The 1,383-nt window shown below is 48.4% G+C and overlaps 1 protein-coding gene across 1 annotated transcript in view; it reads right to left on the bottom strand.

Moving 5' to 3' along the window:
* Positions 1-1,383, bottom strand: part of LOC107106839 (ceramide synthase 4-like) — a 44,506-nt gene that overhangs the window by 23,944 nt on the left and 19,179 nt on the right. The window contains exon 4 of the mRNA XM_015407054.1: positions 307-364. Within this exon, the coding sequence (XP_015262540.1) occupies positions 307-364 (58 nt within the window). The remainder of the gene's footprint in view (positions 1-306; positions 365-1,383) is intronic.

Here is a 1,383-nt window from a genome sequence, read left to right as displayed (position 1 = left end):
GGTGGGGCGGTCACGTGGTGAAGCCCCGCCCCTTCTTTACCCCGCCCTCTGCTTCGATCCTCATTCCGTTTGGGAATGAGGATGAAGCAGGAGGGTAAGTAGCCGGGCCTTCTGACACACTTCCGGTGATGTCAGGGGGTGTGGCCTTCTGTCACTTCCGGTGATGTCAGGGGGCGTGGCATATGCAAATAAGTTATGCTAATGAGCTATGCTAATGAGCTCCGGCAGCTCTTTTTCTACAACAAGACCCCTGCTAATATATATATATATATATCAAAAGAACTGGGTGGGGGCCTGCATACTCACGTCATACATGATAGCCAGGCCTATGATGAAGGAAATTATATAACAGAGGCTCCTCCAACTACAAAACAAACAGAAATACATGTCAGGGTTCAGCTGGGTAGAAGCAGCAAAGGGAAGGGGATCTGTGCAAAACACAGTAGTTTCTGCTGGGACAGGGTAAAAGTCGGAACGGCCCGGAACGGCCCGGAACGGGCATTAAACACACAATAGTACCGCAAAAAACAGTGGCATGCATTACAGGCCCTCCAGAACAATATTCTAGAAGTGGAAAACCAGAACTCTCACTCTTTTATTAACCCTTTCTGGGCCAAAATGCCTCCAGAACGGCCCGGAACGGCCCAGAACGGGCACTAAACACACAATAGTACCACAAAAAACAGTGGCATGCATTACAGGCCCTCCAGAACAGTATTCTAGAAGTGGAAAACCAGAACTCTCACTCTTTTATTAAACCTTTCTAGGCCAAAATGCCTCCAGAACACCCAAGAACTGTCCGGAACAGCCCGGAACGGGCATTAAACACACAATAGTACCACAAAAAACAGTGGCATGCATTACAAGCACTCCAGAACAGTATTCTAGAAGTGGGAAACTGGAACTCTCACTCTTTTATTAACCCTTTCTAGGCCAAAATGCCTCCGGAACACCCCGGAACAGGCCGGAACGAACCGGAACGGGCACTAAACACACACTAGTACCACAAAAAACAGGCCCTCCAGAAGAGTATTCTAAAGGTGGAAAACCGGAACTCTCACTCTTTTATTAACCCTTTCTAGGCCAAAATGCCTCCGGAACACCCCGGAACAGGCCGGAACGAACCGGAACGGGCACTAAACACACACTAGTACCACAAAAAACAGGCCCTCCAGAAGAGTATTCTAAAGGTGGAAAACCGGAACTCTCACTCTTTTATTAACCCTTTCTAGGCCAAAATGCCTCCGGAACACCCCGGAACAGGCCGGAACGAACCGGAACGGGCACTAAACACACACTAGTACCACAAAAAACAGGCCCTCCAGAAGAGTATTCTAAAGGTGGAAAACCGGAACTCTCACTCTTTTATTAACCCTTTCTAGG

This window comes from Gekko japonicus, unplaced genomic scaffold, assembly GCF_001447785.1.
Source record: "Gekko japonicus isolate JY-2015 unplaced genomic scaffold, Gekko_japonicus_V1.1 scaffold2133, whole genome shotgun sequence".
NCBI classification, from domain to species: domain Eukaryota; kingdom Metazoa; phylum Chordata; class Lepidosauria; order Squamata; family Gekkonidae; genus Gekko; species Gekko japonicus.
This window is presented reverse-complemented; position numbering and strand designations above follow the sequence as displayed.